This window comes from Equus quagga, chromosome 5, assembly GCF_021613505.1.
Source record: "Equus quagga isolate Etosha38 chromosome 5, UCLA_HA_Equagga_1.0, whole genome shotgun sequence".
NCBI classification, from domain to species: domain Eukaryota; kingdom Metazoa; phylum Chordata; class Mammalia; order Perissodactyla; family Equidae; genus Equus; species Equus quagga.
The window spans coordinates 37,765,126-37,788,853 of NC_060271.1; the positions used below are offsets into that span (position 1 = coordinate 37,765,126).

The following is a 23,728-nucleotide window of genomic DNA, read 5'->3' on the forward strand; positions in this document are numbered from 1 at the left end:
TCCCAGTTGACTTTTCCAGTCATGCACCCGGAAGCATGGTACCTGACCGGGTCTGGGCCGACAGCCGCCCTGCGCTCGCTGTAGCCGACGCCCTCTCAGGTCCATTCACATGGCTCACCAGAGCCTCAGCACAGGGCACAATATCCTGGGACGTTTCCACCCATTTTATGCCATGAGGCTTCTCTCTCTTTCCAACTCCCCTTCTCCGCCTCCTCCAGGATTAGCATTCTGGAAACTGGAGAACCAAGCCCTATCCTAATGGCTCCTGGTTTTGCCAGCTTCACTCGTATCTGCTAGAAAGTGGAAAGTCTGTTGGACTGCCCTGCTTGTCCCTGTTCCATCACTTACTATGTCTCCTTGGGTTATTTAGGTCACCTCCCTGAGCCTCGGTTTCCTCATCTGTAAGGTTGAGACAATAATACACACTTCATGTGATTTTGGTGAGGACTACGTTAGGATAATTTATGTCATCTCCTTATTTACATCTGAATCCTCACCCCTTAGCCCTAGGCCTGGCACATAGGAAGTGGTCAGTCAATGTTTGTTGAATGACTTAATGAGTGTATATAAAGTGCCTACACAAGCCTGGCAGAGTAGGCACTCAGTAAATGTCAGCAAGTCATCTCGTACCCTCCTCTCCCAGCTTCCATCGCTCCCCTCATTCCCCCCAGAAGCCAGTCTTTGTTCTCAGTCCTCAGCCTCCACATCCCTGGGCCTCTGGCTTGCAGCTGCTCCCACATTGATGACCATGCATTCCCCTGGGATTTCTGGGAGCATATGGACTCGCCCTTTTGTCAGGCCCATCGGCACCTCACTGAAGGGAGAGTGCTCCCTACTTCCCGCTTCTCTGAGTCCCACAGAGCTGGCCGAGTCCATGATAAATGGTTGGGTCACTCTGCTGGGCTCTCAGGCTGCAGAGGGGCTGACCCTAGCTCTGGTCATCCGGGCCTCTGGGGGTCAGGGCGGGCTCAGGGTTCCTGTGCTGGCTCCAGGCTCTGGAGGGCAGCACCCCGTTCCTCCTGGAACATCCCAAGCCTCGGGAAAATGCTCCAGCCTCAGAAAGGAGTGTGTCCCCTGCTGCCCACTGTCCTTCCCCAGGAGGGAAGGGCAGGAGGGTGCTCTGGTGAGGGAGGACGTGCCCACATTGAGATGGGCACCTCTGGCCAGGCAGGCCCATGGGACGCTCTGATCAAGTGGAAAGACAGGGACCGCCAGAGTGGACGAGGCCACAGAGAGGATCCAGACTGGAGGGGCAGGACTGGTGGCCCAGAGACAAATTTGGGCCATGGAACATATTTCTCCTGAAGGACACCGTGTTTTAAAAAATTAGTTGCCTATATGAAAGACTTTGAGTTTATTACATGACATTTTTGGCTTCTCCTGAAAAATCAGGAGCTCTCGAACACTGGAGCCCCTGTCTCCTTTAGCTGGGTGTGCCTGCAGCCCCACGCACGCCCTCCCTGGCCACCTCTGAGCCCGGCCCCACAGGCCTCTGGGTCCGAGGGATGGTGGGAATGAGGCGTGTAAGTGCCCACACAGCGCTGGCACGTGACGGCACCTGCAGAGGTGGGTCCCCGTCATTGTCACCCATGACACCTGCAGTGGGGCCTGTCGGAGCTGATCTGAAACAGCAGCCGGGAGAGTCCTGCCTGCTCCGCCGGAGCCCCGCGGTCAGGACGCTGCTGGTGCCTTACGATGCGCGGGTGTGACCCCACCTGCATCCTGCCCTGGGAGGGGACACAGGGTTCCCAGAGGCCCGTTTTACTTTTTCTACCTTTTGTTTCCCAAACTCAATTGACCACAGAACCAGGCCTTTTTCCCTCGTTCCACGGAGCGCCCTCTGGGAATACTGGGTTGGGTGACTCCTTCAGTCCCTTTATTCTGTGCTCGGAGGGGCTGAGTCAGGGGTTTTCTGAGTGGGTCTTTGGAGGAGGAAAGTGAAGCTCAGAAATGCCAGTCAGGGTGTCCGGAGAGCGCAGCTGGGGCTCCAAGCCGGGGCTCCCCCCTCCTGCCCAGGTCGCCTCTCACCTTGGCTCCTGCAGCCCCGAGATGAGCCGGGGTCACAGGAGATGCCAGGCGCTTCCAGCTACTCATCCCTTCCTCTCTGCAACAGCCCTGTGAGGCAGGCGGATTCATTTCCACTTTACAGAAGGGGAAACTGAGGCTCAAGGGGACTATGTGACTGGCTTCAGGTCACCCAGCTGAGTGCCGGCTTTCGGATGACACCCAGGGGTCAGGCTCCATAGGCTGGGTCTTTCTTCGACGCCCCTGCCTACATTGCTTGGTTTTTGTCCATTCTGCTGGGTTCAGACTGTTGCTAAAATGAGTGTGTGTTTCTTGCACACACACGAAGGGACGGAGGGAACCTGAGGATGGTTCGCACACTCGAGCCGGGTCGGTGCCCCGGGCCTGTGATCTCCGACCCTCGGTTTGCAGATGGCCCTCAGATTCCCTCTGGCTTCAGAGAGCCTCCTCCGGTCACCACGGCTCTGGCCCCTGCAGTGACAGCTGTCAGAGGCAGCCTTCTCTCCTCCCTGGCCTGGGTGCCTCCGACCACAGGCTCCAAGCCACCCCAGAGACATGGGCCTCCTAACAAGGATGGAAGCGGGCACTGTGCAGGCATGGAGCCAATTTGGATGTGACTCCAGGGTCGCTGGTCTGTCCCAGGAAAAGCAATAAGGCAGCACAGAGCTGGGGGGTGACAGGCAGGTGGGGCCAGATGTCCTGGCGGGATGGTGTGCCCATTCCTCTCCCTGCCCAGGGCCCTGGGGCAATGGACTCAGCCCCTCTGTCTACACTAGCCATCTGGGGCAGCAGCAAAATGGACGCCCTGGGACTGGCATTTCTTAGCCAACCTGCCGGGGCCCTTCTGCCTTTTGCGGATGCTGCACACGACTCAAGTTCTTCCTGAGCAAAGCGGATGCTCAGGTAGAGAGGTCCACGCTCCTCCTCGCCTCGTACCTGGCTCGCCTCACTTCTTAAGGCACACGGGAATCCCACATGAGCCGCAGGAACTTTCCATGGCTAAACGATGTTAGAAATGTGGCATGCTTAGAGATTTCCAAAGAACCACTGACTTAGCCCCTCCAAGCACAGAATAAAGGGGCTGAAGGAGTCACCCAACCCAATATTCCCAGAGGGCGCTCCATGGAACTAGAAAAAAAGGAATGGTTCTGTGGTCAATTGAGTTTGGGAAACACAAGGTAGAAAAAGTGAAATATTTTTCTTCATTGCAGAACTTGTCAGAGCCTTCATAAGCTAAGGTGTTGTGTCGATCTCTAAGGTTCAAGACACTATGCATTATTTCCAAAACTTACTGACCCAGGGATTTTTTTCCCCCAGCTGAATCTTGTGGTCTGCAGCAGCTGGGAGTACTGGCCTGGGAGTCAGGCTGGATACCGGAACTGTCTCAGCCACCGCTGCTCTGCTCTGCTCTGCTGTGGGCACGTCCCTTCTATCTGCAGTAGGAGCGGAGTGGATGAGAGGCCACTACGAGCCCTCTCAGCTCTAAAACCCTTGCTTCCTCTGGTCCTACCCCTGGTCTGGCCCCAGCAGCCCGGGCGAGTTGCTGAACCCACCTGGGCCTGTCTTCGCATCTGTAAAGGGGCCAGTCCTGCCCATCTCCCAGGGCTGGTGAGAGGCTGAAAGAGATCATTGTCATCATCGTCATCGTGGTCATCGTGGCTAACAACACTGCTCCCCGAGCTAAGCCTTTTACACGTGGTAACGCATTCCATCCTTGCAGCTGCCCTCTGACAGTATCTTATTGTCCCTAGTGTACAGGGGAGGAAACTGAGGCACACCAGGCTAAGGCTAGTTACCAGGTAGCAAATGTCAGGAGCAAGGTTTGAACCCAGAGTTTGCCCAGAATCTGTACTCTTAACCTCGACCCTAGTCTGCCTGTGAAAGAGCTGTAAACTGTAAAGGGCTGTGACCCGGGAGGGGCATGTTCAATGTAGTCTTGCTGTGGCTCATCAGGGACATGTGTGGCCTCCTGGGAGGGTCTCTGGCCCTCGACCTGCAGGCTTTCAGAAGCTGGGGGGCCTGTGAGTGGCCCCCAATTTCCCGTTCAGCCAGGGTTGAGCAGGGAGGGGGCCTGGACCTTCCCTCTCTGGGGCGGGGGGGTGAGTGGGGGAGTCTGGGGGGCCCAGGGGGAGTGACTTCTCCCCAGGGGGCAGGAGGAGGCCTGAGGCAGGCAGGCCCTGGAGGGAGCTTAGTGATGACCTAACCCCTGGTCTTCACACAGCCCTGACTTTGCAGAACCTTCGTTCAAATGACATCACATCTATAAGATAAATAAACTGGAGCTTTGGGCTGAAGGGTGGCAAGTGTGGCAGAGGAGGTGGCCGGGACACCAGGGACTTGTAAGACTCCACAGGCACAGGTGGGTAATCACTGCTTTGGTCTGTTTTGGAGGGAGCCTGAGGTCCAGAGAGGGAGACTGATTTGTCCACGGTCACACAGCAAGTCCTTGACCAAGCTGGGAACGGGGAGCCCAGAGCCAGGCCTGGGGCTCCTGAGTGCACTGGGCTGGAGGCGGTGGGGCTTCTGGGGTGGAGCGGACGGGGCCTCCTCAGGAGCACGAGGCTAGGGTCTGGGCAGAGCCCTGCGGGCCCTCGGCTGCAGCTCCATGCCAGGCCGCTCCCTAGAGCACGGCTTGGGCAGCCTTGGGCCCAATTTAGGGCTCTTCGTCCAGTGTCCACGGGGCACCACTGGCCCCAGGCCAAGGCCAACGGGTCACCCGATGCTTGACAGAAGCCTCTGCTGGCCACGGGTCGGGTGAAGTCTGAGATGGTGGACGCCACACCCAGATGGACTTCACCCGGGTTCCACTCCTGCCCCTGCCACTTCCTGGCTGTGTGCCACTGGGAAGATCGGGGACCCTCTCTGTGACTCTAACAGAGGTATTGCTGCAGCTTCTGAGGCTGCCTGGGGGGCAGCAGACACCCACCGCACCAGCCCCGCTGGCTCTCTGCTCAGCGGGCTGCTTGTGGCTCCTCCCTCCCTGGGGGGCCCTGGGGCTGCCCCAGGAAGGTGGCCTCAACGGAACTATGACGGCCCCTTGGGGAAGCTTCCCAATGGCAGGTCTGCGCTAAAACCCACGGGCAGGATGCCGCCCTCCGCCATCGCCCCACGTAACCTCTTGCAACTGAGCCCACAGTGGGGAGCTTGCTCCACATCCACATGGATCCCAGGGCCTCCTTCACCCCCAGACCTTCTACGTCAGTAGGTGTAGGATGGAGCCTGGGAATCTGCATCCTTAAACCTCGAGGCCTGGTCAGGTCTGACAACTACTGATCTATGCCTGGTTCTCAAACTCCCTCTCCTTCCTTTTCTTCCTCTCTTGCTCACTTTTTTCCTCTCATGGGCTCCTTCCAATGGACTCGTGCACAGATGTCCAGTGTGTGACAGATAAGAGCAGAGCTTCTGGCTGAAGGTGGGGCTGGAGCCTTGCCTGCTAGTCCTTTCACCAGCTATGGCAACCTCTTGAGGGACCTCTGAGGAACCCCCAAGGGTTCCATGGAACACAGTTTGCAAACTCCCGCTTATTCCAATTTCTTCCTCTATTGGGTGGAGAAACTGAGTCCCAAGGAGCTAGCCTGCACAGGGCTAGTAAGGCTTTCTCAAGTTCTCTGAAGCTTCCCATTGATCAGTTGTCCCTCGGGGGGAACTTGGGGGCCGGTGGCTGAGCAGAGTCCCCGTTACTGAGAACACAGGCTCTGGAGCTAGGCTGCTGGAGGTGAATCCCAATGCTGCCTCTTCCCAGCTGTGTGACCATGGGCAAGAACTTCACCTCTCTGTACCTCGGTTGGTTTATCTGTAAAACGGGGATGATAACAGTATTCATCTTGGTTGGAAGGATTGTATGAGTGAATATCTGCAGAGTTCGAGGCACACCTCCTGCCAGACCAGGCCTGCCTTGGGCTCTGACACACATCTCCTGCACGGTGACCCTTGGGGCTTCTGTGGGAAGAACCCAGACTTGGGCGGCCCAGTTACTTTCCACGGTCTAAATTTCTCCACGCCAGCCGCGGCAGAGAGTGTGTTTCTGTCTGGCTTCTGGAAAGACAGAGCGTCGTCAGGCTGGTGGATTCTGGGGGCAAACATGACAAGTGAGTCCGATCCAAGGCAGAGAAGCCCGGACTCTCCCACAAAGCCACACGGGAGCTGAGTTTGGACTCTGAGGACCGTGCGTGCGCACAGCTGGAGGGATGTCAGGTTCACACAGCCCCATGACTGATCGTACCCCTGGGGACAAGCATTGATCGAGTCACCTTTGGGCTCAGGATGTGTGTGAAGCTGCTTCTGTACTTTTTTCCTACCTCCGATGGAGGAAAAGCAGCCCAGGGCCAGCCCTTTCCAGGCTCTAAAACACACCCAGCTCTCATTTCTGAGCCTACGAAGACGGAAGGGCGGTTACACCGGTTCCTGAGACGAGGACACTGAGGCTCACGGTTAAACAACTTCCTTGAAATTGGATGCAGGGCCAGAGCTGGAGCGATTGCGGGCTGCAAGCGTCCTCCAGATGGAGCACGGCATGCGATTTTATAGCTTCTCTTGCTTTGGTGCAGTGAACTGCTCCTTACGGGTAACCCACTAAGAAAGCAATCAGAGATTTCCAAACTCTGAAGCTCAGAAATGCAACGAGCAGTCAGCCGGTTTCCTGGGGACTCTGATTCGGAGGCACGGCTGCTGCACAGGGCCTGACGAGGTCACAAGGCTCCCCCACGGACCTGTGAGGTAATCGCGGGTCCTGCCATTTTTAGGAAGAACAGGTCCAGGTTTTCAGTTGCTGCTGTTCCTGCTTCTCAAAGATCAATCCTCTGGGGACAATTTTCTCGGGGATGCAGCTCGTTGGGGCTGGTGGGCAGAGCCTGGGAGCTCGCAGGGCTCCCGTCGGCAGATTTTCCAGTAACTGGGCTTTAAGGCACCACGCAGGTGCGGGTCGGGGATGGGCTAGCCATACCCCAGTTGCCACCGAGATTTATACCCTCAATTTGCTGGAACAGTGACACTTCACGGGTGATGCGCTATGACTCTGATATTTAAACACCATCTAACATGCAGTCAAGACTAAACCCCTTAGCTAGTTTTAAGTTCATAGGGCACCCTTTCATAATATAAAATTGGGAATCTATCTTTTTCTAAGTTAATTATCTGTACCCCCTCTTTGATCCCTTATCGTCACCAGGTTCTTCTCCCACTGGAAAAGGGGGACACGTGGGAGTCGGGGATTGTGGAATGTTTTGCCCCATCTAGTGAGTTTTGAGTCAAAAAAGCCTAAGAGCCACTTGTTCAGAGCAGACGGGCTGGGCGTGGGAGGTTGTGAGGCCCGTTTTGGGAAAATGCGGGATTTTGGTGAGAGGGCCCATGGATTCCTTTAAACCCATGTTGTCAAGGGGCCGATGACCCCGTGTTGCAGCCCCCCTGCACCCGGATTCCCCGGGAGCCCAGGCTGAGCAGCCCAACTCCATCAGGGCACTGGGGTGGGGCGGCTCCCGGGCCCCCGGGCACATCCTGTGGCCAGGAGGGGACCCCACCTTGTGTTGGGGGCAGAGCTGACCCTGGGATACGGCAGTTCTGGGACAGCGTGGGGGGGTGGGCACTGCGGGACACGTGGAGGTGACCCTCTGCCCGAAAGGCAGACTAGTGCCGACAACGCTAGTTTCTGCTCTGCTCTCCCCGCCAGCGCCTCTCTGGGGGTGGGTTTTCTGGGTCAGGGTAAATGGCTGGCGAAATAGGCTCGGTCACAAAAGCAAGGGAGTGCCACGCTGTGCCAGAGGCCACTGGTGGGCGAGGGTGGGGGTCGGGTGAGGTTCACACTAGGCCTGGCTGAAGCACCGAAGACGCCCACCTGCTCGGTCCCAGCCTCTCACCGCCCGGACGGTGGAGCGGCTCAGGGCACTACAGACCCCCGACGCTGGAAGCCCAGTTCCACTGTTTACTAGTTCCTGACCCTGGACAATTTCCTTAACCTCAGTTTTCTCGTCGATAATGTAGGCTGTTGGAGGGTTAACTGGGTTAATATGTGTAAAGTGCGCAGCATGGACCCTGGCCCATGGTAAGGGCTTAATAAATGTTAGGTATTATTATTATTGTTATTACTGTTACTAGGTTACACCTGTTGGAGCCTGCCAGCACGGGTGGGAGAGCACAGAGAAGGGCCACACAGCACAGCCACACAGCTGGTGCACTTCACAACTCAGGGCGCCATTCACACAGTAGTGCCTTCTAGAGTAATGCAGTTCACAGCCTGTGCAGCTGTACACTGGCGCTGGATGCCTTGGGCAGCCCTACTACAGTTTCTGACTAACCGGTGCCACCTGAAGTCGGACCATTTGGGGCAAGGTCTCAGAGAAGATTAATGAAGGAGGCAGCGTGGCTTCTGAGTAGAGCTAAGAAGTCTTGAAGAAGGTGTGACCCGGCCCATGAGAAGGTCACAGGATTGTAGGAGCGAGAGCTGAGATCCTGGCCAAGTCACTCCTTTCTGGGCCAAAGTTTCCCCACGTGTCCAGTGTGGGGGGCTGGGTTAGTTCCGGGACACCACCTCTGACTGATTGGCAGTGGCTAAAGTGAAGAAATCAGAGGCCACTGTGGGCTGGAGGAAGAGCTCTTTAATCGATTAATGATGTCTGCATGAGGCCAGAGAGGGGGAGCAGTGGCACGTGTCTGGGCCGCTTGCCCTCCCTCAAGACAAGCCCAGTGGTTGTCAATCCTGGCTGCACCTTAGAATCATCTGAGAAGGTTGAACAACATTCTGCTTCAGGGGTACGGCCCGGCATCGGTAATTTTTTTTGAAAACTCCCCAGGTGATTCTCATGTGTGGCCAGGTTGAGAACTGCTGGGGTGGATGCTCCTAAGTTCCTCGCAGTCCTGAGCTCTACAACCTCTCGGCATGGTCTATCCATCACGGAGCTTGGAGCTTTGAGCTTTCTTCCAGCAGAAATGACAGGGGAGTTAAAAGGCCCAATTTCCATCAGTCTTATTGCTAGAGGAATTGCTTTTAGGTTGGGAGACAGAAGTTGAGGGCACCGGCTATGAGCAGGGACTGGGGTATCGGGGCGGCCTCTTCTGGGGCCAAACTGTGGAGTCCCACTGGGGGAGGTCCCGGCTTTGTGTCTGGGGGGCTCATGGGGCTTAGAAAAGCCTGGCCACTGCGCTTCGTGAGGGATGCCCTGTGGCCCCCTCGATTTCTCTCTTAAGCTCCTTTCAGTCCCAGGGAAGGTGAGGGGTTGGGACGATGCAGCGGCCCACTGGGGTCTGCAGGAAATAACAGGCCCCGCGCTCACAGGCCCCACCGCTGGGCCTCTGGAAGGAGCGCTGGGGGGAGAAGGAAGCAGATGAAAGCTGACCGGGCCGCTGGGCTGGAGAAGGCAGGGCCGGAGCGCCAGGCTCGGAGGTGGTGCGACAGGACCACGGGCAGCCCCGGAGGCCGGCAGCTCCTCCAAATTACAGTCAGGGCCACAAAGACGAGGTGTTTCTGGGAGGCCACCCTCCACGGGCCCAGAATCCAGCCAGCTTTCCTCGGCCCCTGCCCTCAGCCCCTCAGGACCCAGCCCTGGGATTCCAGGGCGCAGGTCAGGCTGGGCCTTGCCTCCCACCCGGAGCCAGATAGAAGCAATCAAATAACATCGAATTCGGTAATATTTTAAAATAAGCTTTATTTAGATTTTTTTTTTTATATTTTATATTTGCATCCATGCCTTCGAGAAACCTTTCCCACGGGAAAGGTTATTTTCATCTAATGTTACCCATAACTCATTCGCTATTTGACGTAGTTCTCTTAAATAAATCATCCTTAGTAACTCTTAGAATTATCTCCTAATTTACAAAAACTGAAATGAGAAGGAACTCCTAAATCCTTACCAGGAGTGGCTGCGATCTTATTTTCTCATAAGTAAAGGGAAAACAATAAAAACCAACCAAAAGAAAAAAAAAATTCATGGGGGAGAAAAGTATTTTCTAAAAATCTCTCTCTGTAGAGCGAGATGCCAGCTCTGGCCGCTCTCCAGCACCGCCAGGCTCGGGTCAACAGCTTAGCCGAAGACGGCCAGAGAGGTCCTTACGAGGTACCCTGCCTGCTCCGTCCCAACTCCCCACCAGGCAGGAGGAAAGGGGACACCCTTGGGGCTTTTCTGTTTGTTTGAGAGATTTGGGACAAAATATCCTATCCGTCCTGATAGAGATGCTCCAGCATTTTAAAATCCCCTCGTTTCTTTGTAAGAGCTGAAAATGTTACTTGTTAGCAGAAAGCGCAACTATTGTTCAGAGGGCGTGTCAGTGGAGCTGCATTAGCGGTTAAGGTGGAGCAGAGCGGGTTCACAGGTGAGAGGGAACGTCGCTTTGGGCCGTGGGAGGTGCATGTGGTCTCCATGGCCTGGTGTTACCATGCACACGGTGCCTTTGCTGGTGAAGCCGCCCTGGGGCCAAACCTGCTCCCCCAATGGGCAGAGCTTCCTGCCAGCCCTTCTCTCCTGGGGTGAGCGGGCTCAGGCTGCTATGACAAGTGGGAGGACAGGGCCCGAGGGATCCCGAGAGATTCTGTTCAGCGCGGCTGGGGGAACCAACCAGAATGAGGAGGGCAGAGGCTCTGGTGCTGGACCCTGTGTGCCTAACAGCCCTCCCCTTGAGACGGGCGCCTCCCCCAGTGACACCTGCCTGGCCACCGTGCAGAATGAACCAAGAACGAGAAAGACACAGCTGCAGGGAGGAACGTCTGCCGCTCAAGGATCTGTGAGGAACCGACTGGGGCCCAGGGTCCCTGCAGTCGTACCCTGTGGTCATGCGGCTGGCTGTCTCCATGTCTAACCTCTCTCAAAAGACAGACCCAAGAGAAAGTGACCACTGCAGTAGGCGCTCTGCTCACGGAGGTCAGTGTTCTGTATTTCAGATCAATAAATAGATAGAGAAAGGCCTGGAGAGAGCTGGGTGGGAGGAAGGGGGCGCGCGCTTCCATGCAGGGCGCAAGGATGCGGGAGAGAGACAGAGGAAAGAACGGAGAGAAGCAAGCTCTGGAGTCCAACGGTCCCTGGTCCGAGTCACCCTAACTCTACCTTGCACAGTGTGGCAGCAGCACAGTAATAAAACAGACAAGTCGACAGAGACACCAGCTCCCGCCCGCCCCGTGGAAAAATAGACATTCCAATATTTATGTCATAATTTAGATAGAATAAGTCGTTTGCATTTGTGCAAATAAATTAAATGGAACAATTTTCTTTTTTTCCATAAAGAAATGGCAACGCAATTTAAAAACTGGCAGGCCCTTAAAAAGAGCCCGTTTGACCTCTGACAAACCGAGCCCAGAGGAGGACCCCCTGGTCGGGTTCGCGAGCCTCTGCGGAGGGCGGACCTTACCCTGATGAGGATGGCGTTTTGGAGTTAAAGTGACTTGGCCACGCCCCAGAGCAGGGTCTGGTCCCACACGTTCACACCACACCGGGGTGGGGATGGGGGGTGGACATCAAAAACAGACCACATCCTCGGGGAGACGGGCTCCAGAAGTAGCAGTTTGGACAAGGGACATTTACAAGCACGGAGTGCACAATAGTTTTGTTATTTACAAATACACAGCAGTCCTTCAAGTTTTCAAGTTTCATAAAAAGGAAGGGGGTGTGGGGACAGGGGGGAAACAAAACAACCCAACGAACCAAACAAAAAGAAAATAAAAACATAGAAAAAAAAACAAAAACAGAAACCCAGATTAACAACACAACTGCATCGCTCCAAAGACGACAGAGTTGACAGGTTCACACACGTTTGTAGTATGTACATCAATTACAGAGGTGGCGGCGCAGGGGGCGGGGTCACACGTGCGTTGGCGCCTGGCCACACCCAGCACCTACGTGGGCGAGAGCTCGCGGGCACACGCACCGCCACGCACGCCCAGACGCGCACCCCCCACGCTCGCTCGCACGCACGCACGTCCACACGCACAGACACGCCTGCCGGGCCGCAGGCGAAGGGAGGCGGGTCACCAGTCCGCGTCCTCCTCTATGTAATAATCGGGGGCGGTACCATCAAAGAGGCCGGGGTCGAGGGACTTCCGCTGCTTCCCTCTGGCGAAGACGCGCGAGATGGAGCCGAATCCCATCTTCTCTTTCTTCTTTTTCCGTTTTTGGTCTTCAAGATCCTCTAGTGACTGCAGAGTCGGGGCCACGTGGCAGAGGGGGAGGAGAGAAGAAGAAAGCCAATCTGAGCTGGGCGCAGAGGACAGTGCTGGGTGGAGGGGCGGGGTGGCCAGGGCTGAGGGACTGGCCCCCAGTGATTACAAATGCCAGAACCTCTCGGGGACACCAAAAGGACCCACCCAAGACTGCCATGGGGATGCCAGTGAGGAGAGAAACACTGAGAACAGGGCCTGGCGCATGAGCATCCAATGACCTTTAGCAGCTGGGGGTGTTTGTACTACTATCTTTTAAATTCGGTTTGCGCACAGTCTTCCAGCGCTTCTTGACGGCTGGCAGGCACATGTCTACCCTCTCAGACAGGCCGGGCCAGAGGCTCGTCTGCAGGGTCACTGCAGCAAGCGCACAAGTACCCTGTGAAAAAGGCCCCGTGGAAAAGGGGCCCCGGGAGAGTCCAGAAATCGAGCAAGTAGGAAACTTGAGCTTTATGTCAGCCAAGGGCAAGGACCTCAAGGCCCTGGGCAAGAAGCAGGACTGGCCACGGGAGAGCCCCGAGGTTGGGGCTTGGTTCCAGTCCTGATTACGTTACTACCCATGGAAGCCTGGAGAGCCCCCAGCTTCTCTGAGCCTAGTTTTCTCATCTGTGATGTGGGGATAACGATGATGATGATGATGATGATATCCTCCTGACTCGGGATAACTACACAGATTAGGGGGTGGTGACTGCAGGAGAGCTTTGCAAACTGTCAAGTGCTTTAAACAAACACAGGGTGGCATTACCCGTCAAAAAGGTGGAGGGTTAGACTAGACTGATGTTTTCCAAAACACATCAGAATTACCTGAATTCCAGGCCTCAACCCACACCTGGTGGACCAGAATCTCCAGGGGTAATGTGCCAGGACCCGGGTGCAGAGGAGCAGTGCTTAGATCATGTGGGAGCCCCGCGTCTAGAGAGCTGATCTCAGAGACCCCTTCTGACCCTCAAATTCAGGTTGTTTCCCCTGCTGCCGCCCCCTCGTCACTCTGATGATAAAGTACTGAAATGTTTAAAATGAATTTTTGAGAGTTTCCTGCAGCAGGGGCCCAAAGAGCCCATGGCCTGGGTCATTGGCCTGTGGCTCTCGGGAGAAGCCACTCACCAGGGCAGCAGGACAGAAGATGTGTGATGCACTCAGTGGGTCCACAGGTCGGGAGGACGACATGGAAAGGCAGACCCAGCTGCTGAGCCTGGCCCAGGCACCAACCTATGTGGGACTGGGTAATGGCTTAACTCCTCTCTGCCTTGGATGCCTGAGTATGGAAGGGGGGCTGCCGAGGGCCCAGGAGAACAAGGGGCGAAGTCATGGCCAAGCTGGGGTGGAGGGAGGACCCGAGTAGCCAGGGAAAGCACACCTACCTGTACAATAGGGTTGTGCAGGTTCTTCTGAACCGGGCCGGGACTGTCGCCCTGTAGCCAAAGGAGAGGAGGAAGATGAAACAGCAGAGACACATGACACTTGAGAGCAGGGCTGGCCCATGGGGTCTTCCGTGGAGGGAAGCCATTCCTTAGGGACCACCCCACCTCTGTGGTGGGGAACCCACCCCCCAGCCCTGAAGCACTCCCACATGGCTCAGGGGTGGTGCCTGCACCAGGGGTCCTGGCCAGGCGCCCTGGGGTGCTCTCCTGCCTGCTCTGCCCTCTTGACCCCAACACCCTCTGACTAACAAAGCAGTCACTCAAAGGCTTCTAAGTTCCTGTCCCAGTTGGTCCATCGTGTTAGAACTGGAGGTTGGTTATACTCGGTGCTTTTCATAAAGAAATATAATTTTATATAAAACACAAAAATAAAAGAATTTCAGGGGAGGGGATTTGGGAGATCTGTGGCCTGTAACTTCCCCCACAAACACCACAGTGAATCTCTTATGGGTGGCAGCCTCATTTACGGATACAAGAGAGGCTCTGGGCAGTACGACATCATGGAGCTCATTAAAGCAGGGCGACAACTCAGATTCAGAACTCTCTGGTTCCCCCTGGTCCAGGGCTCCTCCCGGTGGCCGTACAAAGCCTCCCCCCTACATCCCAGGATCAGCTGGTCCTGCCTGGGGCAGACGTTATTTGCATCACAAGTCATTACTAGGGAGACCCCCTGGTGGTTGTTTCCAGAATTGCGGGCAAAATGCCCATGAAACATTGCGTCACTTGGGCGAACATCCATCAACTTCCTCCAGCCTCTCTGTGCTGAGACTATGCATCTGCTCTAAATTAGTGGCCAGTACATGAGGGGATGGCGGGGGCGGGGGGGTCCCTAGTCCAGACTGGGCCGTTCTTGCTGGTGGCAGGTCAAATGCCTGAGACCCGAGGGTTCCCTGGAGTTCCCTTCAGGGTCTCCTGGCTCAGCCGTGTGCACATCTGTCGAGCTGTGGGGTGAAGGTGGTTGAGGGCGGGCGGATTGGACAAATGGTAGTTTAGTCTGTGGTCCCATCTCAAGGTTGCAAACAGAACTCACTGGCAGGCAGCTAAGATAGGTGTACCCTGTGTAGGGCCACCTTTGCCAAACTTATAGGGAAGAGAATGAGGCCGAGCTGGGCAAAACGCTGGCCCGTGCCAAATGCACTTCAAGAGACTCTTTCTGCAGAATCGATTTCCCAGCAGCATTTCGGCTGTCACAGCCCCCTTGGGTCCACCATGAGAAGACACAAACATATGGCCCGTGGGAAGGTGTTCTCGTCTGGGGCGTGCACGGAGACCCAGGGTGCCGGGCTTGTGCTGTGGGCGTGAAGGCACTGCTGGCTGTGGGTAGAAGCCATGGTCCCTCAGAACTAGAGAACAGGTGCCAGAGGCCCTCCAGGGCTCACCTTCCTTGTCTTGGTTCTGTCAGTCAAGATAGCCTTTGTCACCAGGGTCCTCTCCTGGGGACAAGGGTAGAACCCACTGCTTCCTTAAAGCCCCAGTTAAAACAGGACTCCAGCACTCAGTGGGGCCCCAGCCTGCAAGCGACCTGCTCCTGGTCCTGACGTGAGCGGGCCCTGCTGCCCGTCCCCAGCTGAGGCAGCTTACCCTACATTTAGTCTTAGCTATTTCTGTAAGCTCTGCCTTGTCACTGTAGATGGAAACATTGCTTCCATTATGATTACTTGTATATAGAAAAGTTACTGCTTTTTATAAATTGATTTTCAGCCAGTACCGTTATATACCAGCTTATTATTAGATCCAAGAGCTTTTCCAAGTTACTCTCTTGAGTTTTCCAGGTAGATAATTATGTCCTCAGCACGTGACGGTCAGCCTGTCTTTCCTTCCCACTATCTTCACCTCATTCCTTTTTTGCTGTCTGTCTTGCTGGTTGATAAAGCAACAGTCACGGAGGTTTTGAGAAAGCCTTTCCCTGCTTTTGGAGCCATAACCCTACTGTGTTCTCTGTCTTCAGGACATGGCAGGGGAGCCCTCCGTATTATGAACCGTGTGAGGGAACAAAAATGACAAGTGGCCCCCACACCCTGGCCCCAGTGTTTCATGTCAGAGCCTCCACAGGGCGCCCTCCTGTCCCACTGACATTCACCCACTCACTCCTCGGGAGCCTGTCTCCCCTACTCATCATCGAGTTAGGTGACCAGGGACCTGTGCCTCTTGGTGGCTGGCACCCAGTATGCAATCAGAAAACGTTTGACTAAATAAGCAAAGCGAAAAACTTAGAACGAATTCACAGGATGTCTCTCCAGAGGCAGTATGTGCCAAAGCTCCTGGAAATTCAAAAAACTCCGGCTCTTCCCTGGACGGAGGATGAGAGCTGACTCTAAAGGAAGTGCAGGGGTGCTGGCGAGGCCCGGCTCCGGAGGGCGAGGTCTGGGAGGAGAAGCCCACCAGAGGGAACCCTGGGCTGCTCAGACCCCGTGGCCGACCCAGGCCCGCCTTCCTCTGGACTTTCCTTGCCCTCCCGGACACAAGGAGCACACGGGCCTCATTTCTTTCTCTCCCCACATCCATCTCTTCTTGCAAAAGGAGAGAACAGAACAGGAAATGCCTTCGCCAGAGTGCTCCCTGGGTGGACGAGAGGAAACAGCAGGTGCGTCTTCACCCCTCCACCCCCCGCTTCGGGGTCCGGGCAGGGCCCAGGGCCCCGGCCCAGCGGCTGCTGGCCTTACGTTGCAGAGGGAGTGTGTCCGGTGTCGAGGGGAGTTGATGTCGCTTGGCGTGGATGACCGGTCGCCTTCAGCGGCAGACGCATCGGAGATGACAGAGGGCTGCCGGGAGTGGCAGGGGCTCACCCTGACCGCTGGAAAGCAGGGACAGCTGGTGAGTGAGGGATGGAGAGAATGTCCTCGCCTTCACTGCCTTTAGATGACTCCACCCAATGCCCCCGTTATACAGGTGAGAACACTGAGATGGTGAGAAGAGAAGAGACTAGCCCAGCTCTCCGCCCCTCTGTTCCACGGCCCCATATGCCACCAGAGAGCAGCCGGCAAGAACAATCTCCCATAGCCTCTGGATGCAATTAGGCCTCCTCCTAAGCAGGGTGAAGGAGAAGATGATGCAGAAGTTTCCAGGAACCCCAGTGACTGTCCTCACAATGCTCCCAGTGCCTGGATGTTCCCTTGACCGGGTTCCATCCTAACCACTGGTCAACAGCAGCTTCCCAGGCAAGAAGCCTAGAGGCCACCACCGGCTCTCCTTCCCCCACACCCCACACCCATCCACCAGCAACGCCTCCATACGCAACTCCCAATGTGTCCACTTCTCTCCAACCCCACTGCCACCACCTGAGCCCAGGCCACCACCGTCTCGCCTGGAAGATCATGGCGTCCACCAGTGGGCCTCCCTGCCCCCACTCCTCATATGGCAGCGAGGGCTAGCCATCTGGTCACCCCGGGGGGAAAAAACGAATGCTCCTCCTCCTGGTCACTGAGGCCCAGTGGGATGTGGCCCTGCCCAGCCACCAGCCTCAGCTGGTCCCTTGTCACTGTGCTGGAGTCACACCAGTCTTGTGACAGCACTGACACACCCCATGTCTCTCCCGCCTCGGCCTGTGCTGGCCCTGCTGCCCACTGAGTGCATCTCATTGTTCGGGTCTCAGGCTGTCCCAAGGCCTCCCCCAGATCAGCTCTCCCCACTGTCTTTTCCCCATCAAAGTGCCTGTTTTCCATTGATTTCTCTCCCTGCCCCAATTACAGTCTGTCATCATGCTATGTGTCAGCCTATTTACAAGTGTGCTGTCTGACTTCACACCTACAATGTCAGCTCCGTGTGGGAGGCACCCCAGGGGTTCTATCCATGCTGGACCCCGAGCTCATGGTGCTGGCACACAGTAGGTGCTTGAGAAATAGTCATCGAATGGAAGGCTCGGCTGGGAAGGCACAGCCCGGAAGCCCCCCTGAGGCCCCCAGCAGAACACTTTCCTGTCTGCAGATGCCGATGGGTGGTGGATGGAGAAAATCCCTACTGTTCAACACGACTGACGGAGGGCCTACTGTGTGCAGGCAGCATGCGATCAGGTGGGGCGATATTACCAAGACAATCCTTGTCCCCAGTGGCCCTATGGTCTACTGGGGAGGTTGTGGGGGTGGGGGTGGTGGCTTTGCAGTTGGGGCTTGGGTTCTCAGCTCAGTGAGGGCGGGTCCCAAGGGCTCTGAAGGCCAGCTGCCTGTCCCCAACGTGCACCTGCTATGCAGTGGCAGCCACGCACAGGAGGGCAAAGGAATGGAACCAGAGGGCCACATATGTGCAGAGGAGTTTGGGGCTTGTCCCGTGGGCAGAAACTCAGATGCTGCCTGGAGGCCAGGCCCCTCCTCCCCCTCAGAGGTCAGGTGGGAACACCTGTGACATTTATGTCCACCTCTCCTGGACATCCTGTGATTGGGTGGAGTTGTCAATCACGGAGCTCCACTGCCTCCCCTGACAAAGGCTGCCCATGTGACCCAGGCTGGCCAATCAGCATACCCAACCCCTTGGTCCAGGGATGGGCATGTGACCTGGGCTGGCCAATCAGGATCCATCCATGGGATTTGCTATGGACACAGAGAAAGAGAGTTTCTTTTCCTCAAGACTTTTGAGCTGCAAGGACCTTAAAAGCCTGAAACTGCTGGGGACTGGTTTGCTGCCTCACAGGAAGAGCGCCTCAAGAGGAGGCCAAATGGAGGCAGGCAGAGCTGAGAGATGGAGAGATGGTTAGACAGACCCAGATACTGTCTGAGCCTCGGGGTCCAGCCAAGCCTGAGGTCCATCTCTTAGACTCTTCAGTCATGTGAGCCCACAGCCTCTGCCCCACGCCCCCTCCTGCTACAGTGTGATCCACATCCCCCACTGCTGCTACAGTGTGACCCACGCCCCCTCCTCTGCTACAGTGGGACCCACACCCCCTCCTGCTACAGTGGGACCCACATCCCCTCCTGCTACAGTGGGACCCATGCCCCCTCTGATGCTACAGTGGGACCCACATCCCCTCCTGCTCCAGTGTGACCCACACCCCCTCCTGCTACAGTGTGACCCACGGCCCCTCCTCTGCTACAGTGGGATCCACGCCCCCTCTGATGCTACAGTGGGACCCACACCCCCTCCTGCTACAGTGTGACCCACATCCCCCTCCTGCTACAGTGTGACCCACATCCCCCTCCTGCTACAGTGTGACCCATACCCCCTCCGCTGCTATAGTGGGACCCATATCCCCCTCCACCGCCACAGTGGGAAGAAAGAGGCGGCCCCCCCACGGGGTGGCACGCTCGTGGCTGGGGCAGCACTCACCTTGCCGGTCGGCGGGGTGGGGGGGATGCGAGTGGTAGAGAGTCTGCTGGCTCTGCCGGATGGCTGCCGTCAGCGGGAGGTCCGCCTGTACCACCCACTCCTGGTTGCCGTTGAGCACCGTCTCGCCCGGCATGGCGAGGGAATGCCGTTTGGGGACGTCCTTGGTCAGTGTGGCTAAGGACTGCTTGGCCTGGAGAGAGAGCCAGGGACAGGAAAAGCATCACATGATGGAGAGGCCCTTCTGGCCTGCTGTGCGGCCATCACCCTGCATCGTGAGAAAGGCCCGAATCTGACCTCTGGCTCTGCAGGCCTCCCCCGAGGGCCCACTTTGGAGTTACCCCTTAGTTCCGGCCAACACAAAGCAAGATCAGAAATACAGAAAGAGGAACCAGGGATGCACTTATGACCCATTCTTTCGGGTTCTCCAAGGACCAGCTGGGATTTGAAGGAGATGGTAAGAAAATGGTGCTTTGGCTTCCATCACCTCAACTCCTCAATTCAACCTGCGATTGCCCCCAAGAGGCACCATACTGTGCAGGCTGGGGACAGGCAATCCTCCACCCGGCTCCCCATCACACGATGAGAATGAGTGGGCACGAGGAAGCCAGGGACAGGGGTGGGGTGAGAGTCAGCCAGCTCCTCCTTTCTCTGTCTGGCGTTTGAGCTCTCTGCTTTGGGACATCTCCCCCAAGGGTATGTAGGTTTTATTAGAAGCGATCTCAAATTATTTTGGGAGAAAAGGGACACATATTAGAAATGTATGAATGCATGTTCTTTTTATCACAGTCAATTTCTACTTCCCACGCAGCTCCCCAGGCTCGGGCTAGGACAGAGGGAGATGCCCAAGGGTCTCGCACTGAGATCTCCAGTGAATCTGACTCCTCAGGGGGTCGCTACAGATGGCAGAGCCACCGCGACTGCTGGCTTTGCCCCTCATATGAACACAGGTAAAATGAAAAACCCTCATCTCATCTCTCCTAGCTCCAGAACATTCTATACCTTGCTCAAAGCCCCAGGCTCTTCCTGACAGAGCAGGGGCTCTTGAGAAAGATTCTAGCTGATGAATGGACGGTCCTTGGCCTAATGCCTCATACACACTCATCATATTGATGAGCTATGTTATCTTAGACTAGTCACTGCCTTCTCTGAGCCTCAGTTTCCCCATCTGTATAATGAAAGGCCTAGACCAAGTGGTCTTTAGGGCTCCTGCAGCTCAGACCCCCCACGAGTCTGTGACATCACTCCCCTTCCACCACCAGCCCCCAGGGAGTGTAAATCCATACAGCAGAGGGGAGGGAGAGGGAGGTGTCAGCAGCCAGGTAATAACCTCCCCCAGCTTAGAAAACCCTCATGTACTCAGTGCAATAGCCCTAGGTCTCGAGTAGGGAGTGTGGGATTCTCTGTGCTCGACAGAGGAGAAACCAGAAGATCAGAGAGGTTAAGCAGTTTCCCCAAAAGTGCACAGCAGGCACAACATCCAAGTTGGGCCCCAAGCATGGGTCCCTGACTATGAGCCCCACCCAAGTGGGTTCCATGGTGCCCACGCTCCTCTGGGGCAAGGAAACACCTGGCATGAGTGATACAGACCCTGAGTCCATGAGGCAGAGAATGGGGGTGTGTCTGGTCACCACAGAATCCCCACCCCCTGGCGTGGGGCTGGGCACACCCAGTGAAGCACTCAGTGGACATCTGCAGAGTAAATGGGAGTGGGCCTCTGCTGTCTGGGCAGATAGCCCCGGGAACCAGTCTGTTATGCGAGAGCAATGCGGCGACCCCTCTGCTGAAGGAGGAGCGAGGCTGGGTGTCTTTGCCACATGCTGGCAGCAGGCCCAGCATCACGGACTCATGGTCCCTGGGCCACCGCGCCTCACTCAGGATCACATCTGCTTTCCCCTCCGGGTGCACGAGCATCTCCTGGCCCTCATCCTGCACCACTCCATGTGGGCAGCTGCTTCTTGGGGGGGCACCCCTCTGCCTTGCTTCCTCCTGCCCAGTCCATCATGGGTGCCTGTAAGGTGGGCTCAGGGGAGAGAAATGAGCACCCAGGCAGGTCTGCCATCCTGGGGTAATTTAACCCTCGGCTCTGCCCTCTTGCAAACATTCCCAGCCACATACACAGAAAGCACAGGAAGGTCCGAGCCGCCCCTGAAACAAGCTGTCGTTTAAGGCTGCACAGAAAGAGGCCTGGGCAGGGCCACTCTCCTGTCCCCACCCGGCTGTCTTCTCCCAGGTGGGGCCTCACCTGTCAGGGCCTGGGAGTGGCACCTTCTGACTCAGCAGGTAGCCTGACATCCTTGCTACCTGACAAGGGGGAGGTCCCCTATGGAGATTCCTGCAGGCTGCGGGCGTCTACCTGTGAGTCTGAAGCACAGGAACCTCTCCACCGTCCACCCTGCCTGCTCATGACCTGAAACCTCGGAGGCAGAGCAACAAGGGCGCCGTGAACTGCAGACGAGGTGTGTAAAGCCTGAATTAAAACACACACACACACACGCACACGCACGCTCCATCATCTCCCTGTGGCAATCTCTGAGGCGCTTCTCTGACGAATCTCTTGCACTAAATGCAGTTTAATGCTGGGAGAGACCCCGGAGCTCTGACGGCCTCTTCTCTCCCAGCCTCCGCCCCTTCCTGAGCCTCTGAACCCAGAGCTTCGGGCTCCTGGGAATTGGTAAGTTGGCTCAAACCCCCCCATGTGACAAAAGTCAGACAGAACTGGGTTCAAACTCCACTGTTACTAGTTAACTCTGTGTGATCCTGAGCAAGTCACTCCAGCAAGTTAGCAACTGTTATTCTGACAGTTTCTCCCTCACAAGTCAGTCAGATGAGGAGTAATTCACACGAAGGCCCAGGACACTGTCGGCCTGTTGTCACGCTCAACAAGGAGCAGCCTCGGTGGCTGAGTCAGGATTATATATGGCCTCTCTGAGATGGGGCGCTAAGACCCCGGAGGCAGGCAAAGGCGAGCTGTGCGAGGCCCTGCCCTTGCCCCGCTCTGGGTACCGCTGACGAAGGCTCCTGACAGCCCGGCCCGGGGAGGCCGCCGATCTGGAGGCCACAGTATTTCCCCGTTAGAGAGCGCCTGGCCCGGAGCGGCGCTGCGAGTGCTGCCGAACGGAACCCCTGGCAATTCCGGGGATGGCTGCCGGTCTCGGAAGGGCTGCCCGGCCACAGGATGGAGGGTCCCGGGCAGGAACCTTGCACACAGACACAAGGAGGTGCGTGCGCGCCTGGACTCCAGGTGCACGGATGTGGCGTCTGCACCAAACAGGCATCCCACTGGCTACAAATGAACTTGACCACCCTCTTTCTGGGCTGAATACCGGCCAGGACCTTTTCTCCGAGCTCAGGGTGGCCGGCCCAGCATGGAGGTGGAGCACGAGCTGATGAGGCAAATACAGGCTGCACGTGACCTCCAACCACCGTAGGCTCGGGGGTGGAGGGGAGGCTCCTGCGGGACAACGGGCTCGGCGGGTCCTGACCTCACGGGTGGCGGCCAGGGGCCCGAGCTCAGGCCTGGTGCTCGGAGCAGGCTGTGGGCAAGGGCTGGTCCTGCTGGTCCAGGATGGCGATGGTCTTGGCTGGGAGGTGGCGGCTGCGTGGCGGGCTGGTTTCCCCAGAGAGAGGGAAGGGGTGGTGCCAACTCAGGGCACGGCTTTTACAAAAGGGACTGAGACCATCCTTGTGGTCCCCCTGGTGCTTGGTCCTGCCTCTCACGCATCCCCCACCGTGCCTGACTCGCACGTGGGCCCGTGGTGGCTGGCATTTTTACAGACGAGGAAACTGAGGCCCAGGCAGGTTAAAAGGGACTTGCTCAAGGTCACACAATGACCGACTAGTAGAACGGGCCCGAGAATCCATGCCTTTGTCCTGGTGCGGGCCGAGGACAGGATGGGTGTAGGTCTAAACATCAGGAAACAACAGCTAACGTTCATTGACCATCTGTAGCTTACCCGCCCCGATCCACCACCACCTCACTGCTTTTCACATTCACCCGGAAGGAAGGTCTTATCCCGATTTTATACACGAGGAAACTGCGGCTCAGAAACGTTAAGTCCCTTGTCTAAGGTCACACAGCCAGAAAGATGGCAGGACCGAAACTGGGACTCTGTTAGAACTGAGTGGCCAGGGCACAGACAGACGCAGAAACAAGAGAATCGCATGCTCCATTCTTGAGAAGCATCCTGCCGAGGAGGGGTCCCCACCCTGGGCGAACTCCCCCTCAGGAACACCTGGCAATGTCTGGAGACTTCTGGGCCCTCTCAGCTGGGAGGTGCTCCCAGCCTCCAGCGGGTGGAGGCCAGGGATGCTCCTCCACGTCCTGCGGCGCACAGGACGGCCCCACATCAGACACTTGTTCAGCTCCCAACGTCAGGAGCGTGGAGCGGGGAAAGCCCTGCTTACAGAGTGCACGCTGAACTCTAGAACCGCTTCGTTCTGAAGCAGCAGCACGGATGGAAGACAAGGGCAAGAAGCGGCTCCAGGGACAGGCTGGCGTCTGAGGGAGGCCCAGGATCCCAGGGGCCGCAGCCCGTCTCCCAGCCCTGCGTGTGGCGGGCAGGCCCGTGGGGGAGGCTGAGGGACGAGCAATGGCAGGGAGGGGAGGGGCCTCCCTCGGGCACCGTCTGGACGCCCTTTCAAAGGCCTCCCAGTGGAGCCATGGCATCCCGGGCACAGGGACTGCCCCATCCCAGCCTGGCCTCTCCACTCGCTGGGCAGCTCTGGGCGAGGCCCCGCACTCTGAGCCTGGCTCCCCCTCTGTGAAATGGGCACGTTCAGGACATACACGTCACGGGAGTGACTGACTGCCGACAGATACGGGTTTCTTTGGGGGGTGACGACACTGTTCTGGAATCAGATCATGGTGATGGTTGCACAACTTTGTGCACAC

At 56.8% G+C, this 23,728-nt stretch overlaps 1 protein-coding gene across 3 annotated transcripts in view; it reads right to left on the minus strand.

Annotated features, from left to right (window-relative positions):
- The window catches only part of KAZN (kazrin, periplakin interacting protein), a 438,209-nt gene that overhangs the window by 25,321 nt on the left and 389,160 nt on the right, over nucleotides 1-23,728 (minus strand). For all 3 annotated transcript variants that reach the window (XM_046660681.1, XM_046660680.1, XM_046660682.1), the window contains 4 exons: nucleotides 18,838-19,027; nucleotides 16,245-16,375; nucleotides 13,522-13,572; nucleotides 12,016-12,139 (listed from right to left, as the gene is read on the minus strand). In XM_046660681.1, coding sequence (XP_046516637.1) covers nucleotides 12,016-12,139; nucleotides 13,522-13,572; nucleotides 16,245-16,375; nucleotides 18,838-19,027 — 496 coding nt within the window. The remainder of the gene's footprint in view (nucleotides 1-12,015; nucleotides 12,140-13,521; nucleotides 13,573-16,244; nucleotides 16,376-18,837; nucleotides 19,028-23,728) is intronic.